The sequence below is a fragment of the Mytilus edulis genome, chromosome 4 (genome assembly GCF_963676685.1).
Source record: "Mytilus edulis chromosome 4, xbMytEdul2.2, whole genome shotgun sequence".
Classification (NCBI taxonomy): domain Eukaryota; kingdom Metazoa; phylum Mollusca; class Bivalvia; order Mytilida; family Mytilidae; genus Mytilus; species Mytilus edulis.
The window spans coordinates 8,388,052-8,390,893 of record NC_092347.1 but is presented as its reverse complement, the minus strand read 5'-3'; the positions used below and the strand labels follow the sequence as shown (position 1 = coordinate 8,390,893).

The 2,842-nt window shown below is 38.8% G+C and overlaps 1 protein-coding gene across 1 annotated transcript; it reads right to left on the bottom strand.

Moving 5' to 3' along the window:
- Positions 1–1,194: 1,194 nt before the first annotated feature.
- Positions 1,195–1,950, bottom strand: LOC139518653 (uncharacterized). The gene has a single exon (XM_071310128.1). The coding sequence runs from the start codon at positions 1,948–1,950 to the stop codon at positions 1,195–1,197; it is 756 nt and encodes a 251-aa protein (XP_071166229.1).
- Positions 1,951–2,842: the final 892 nt, after the last annotated feature.

Genomic DNA, 2,842 nt, shown 5'->3' with positions numbered 1-2,842 from the left:
ACCTTAGTTTTCTCGTTTGAATTGTTTTACATTGTCATTTCGGGGTCTTTTATAGCTGACTATGCGGTATGGGCTTAGTTCATTGTTGAAGGCCGTGCGGTGACCTATAGCTGTTAATTTCTGTTTCATTTTGGTCTCTTGCGAAGAGTTGTCTCATTGGCAATCATACCACATCTTCTTCAGTTTTGTATAGCCTATATACTGAACTGAGACATAAGACACAAAGCTTTATTTAGAGTCGGTATAAGCATTGCATGTACAAACATAATCTCTGAAGAGCTTTTAAAACCGACTTAACAACAAGTAAAACAAAACATACGTATCAAGTCATGCACACAAAATTAATTTGTACAAGTTAATCTTATAGTCAAAGCAGTTATACTGTCTGCCGGCATTCCAATGGGTACAAAGTGTGTCCCTCTTCTTGTCGATTTTTTTCTTTATAATTATGAGGCTGACTTCATACAGGAACTTCTCAGGAAGAAGGACAAGAAGTTAGAAATATCCTTTAACTCTACTTTCCGCTATATAGATGATGTTCTTTCACTAAATAATTCAAAATTTGGTGACTATGTTGAACTCGTCTATTCCATCAAACTAGAGATAAAGCATACTACAGATACAGTAAAGTCGGCCTCATAGCTTGACTTACATCTAGAAATTGACAATGAGGGTCGATTGAAAACAAAACTTTACGACAAAAGAGATGATTTCATCTTTCCAATTGTGAACTTTCTACTTCTAAGTAGCAAAATTCCGGCAGCAGCACCTGCCGAATACGGGGTCAATATCTCCCAACTGATACGATATTCCCGTGCTTGCATTTCCTATCATGATTTTCTTGATAGAGGGTTGCTGCTCACAAGGAAGCTATTAAACCAAGATTTCCAAATGGTGAAGTTGAAATCATCCCTTCATAAATTTTACGGGGCGCCATCACGAGTTGGTTGACCGTTATGGAATAACCATTTCACAAATGATATCGGATATGTTCCTTACGTCATAACTACAATCCTCTTCCCTTTTATGAATGTGACCTACCGAATTAGACTATTTACCGGATTTGTTATCATGATAAGCAACACGACGGATGCCACATGTGGAGCAGGATCTGCTTCTGTATCTGTATCTGTATGGGTACGTCGTAGTTACCAATTCTGGCTTTTATACAACGGGAGTGAAGGCGCCGTCGATTTATTGACGTTTCGCGAGAGCAGATTTAAAGCTCTCTACACTAGTTGCGCGAACAATAGTGTCTTCTAGATGGTTCCAATTTACTATTGTGGACACAAAGAATGAATTTGAATGTTGCGGTGTTTTACTGGTAGGAATGTCAAAACACCTGGTATTGTTCCTCACTTGTTTTTCAACAATGTTTGTGGCTTGGTAGTTGTCAAACTTTTTAGCTGTGATGTTTCGTCTTGGTCTTGCTGATTTGAGGAAGTCGTCTGGATCAATAGCAGGTACCAGCCCCTCAACCACCTTGTACATAAATATAAGCTTTTGGCTCGTGCGTCTCAATTGTAGTTCCTGTAGTTTTAATTTTGTAAGCATGTTTGTTATGCAGCCATCTTCTCTAGTTCTGTAATCGCCTGTTATAAAGCGTGCTGCTTGTCTTTGTATTCTTTCTAGCTTGTTTGAGTCTGCAATACTGTAGGGGTCCCATACTGTTGCTGCATATTCCATTGTAGATCTTACTAAGGAAATGTAAGCAGTTTTCTTACATTCCTGTGGGCAGTATCGTAAATTTCTTCTGAGGAAGCCTAGGGTTGAGTTAGCCTTTTTGGCAACGTTTGTTATATGCGTGCTCCACTTCAGGTCTTCTGATATCTGCACTCCTAGGTATGGGTTGCTCTGAACTTGTTGGAGTATGTGGCCGTTGAGTGTATAGAATCTCTGGCTTTTGTTCTTTATGCTTAGTATGTAGCATTTCTTTGCGTTGAATCGCATACCCCATTTATTTGCCTAGTCTTAACAGCCGTACTGATGATTTGACAGTGTCCGGGAGGTCATTTATATGACATAGGAAAAGTAATGGTCCTAGAACTGTTCCCTGTGGAACACCTGAGTCCACTTTGACTTCTTCCGACTGTTCTCCCTCTACTACTACTTTCATCTTTCTCTGTGTCAGAAACATATTTAGCCAGTTGTTTAGTTGTCCTCGAATTCCGTATTCTCCCATTTTTGATAATAATTTGTTGTGTGGTACTCACGGTATCAAAGGCTTTTGAAAAGTCCAGGATTGCGATATCAGTTTGTAGTCCGGCGTCAAATGCTTTCATGAAGTCATGTATTAAGGTGACTAATAGTTGTGTTTCACATGAGTAGCCAGATCGGAATCCATGGTTGAGTGATGTTAAGACTCTGTGCTTTTCAAGATGTTTGAGGATGTGCTTGCATATGATATGTTCTAATAGTTTGCAAGGTACCGATGTTAATGAGACTGGTCTATAGTTTTCTGCAGCGTGTTTGTCTCCTTTTTTGAATACACACGAGATGTTTGCGTTTAGCCAGTCTTCGGGTAGTATGCCAGTGTCTATTGATGTTTGGAAGATGGCAGTAAGTCCTGATACAGATACAGATAACTATTAATACGGATTTATTGGCTTTTACGCATCCGTACTTGTTCAAAATTTATAATAAGCAAGTTTCCGGTCTCTAATCGCAAGGTCAAAAATTGTAAAGTTTTAAAATGAACTATGTTTACTTTCAGCGATTGACGAGTAAACTGATTTAGAACTATATGATAGAAAACTATGCTTAGATTCCGAAGATCAGGACTAAGAAAATTTGATATATTTGTGGCTGTAGTGTTGGGTGTCATCACGGGAAATTATATCTG

Excerpts from the sequence above, each read along its gene's own strand:
- LOC139518653 (XM_071310128.1), bottom strand. The coding sequence starts at position 1,950 with ATGCGATTCAACGCAAAGAAATGCTACATACTAAGCATAAAGAACAAA.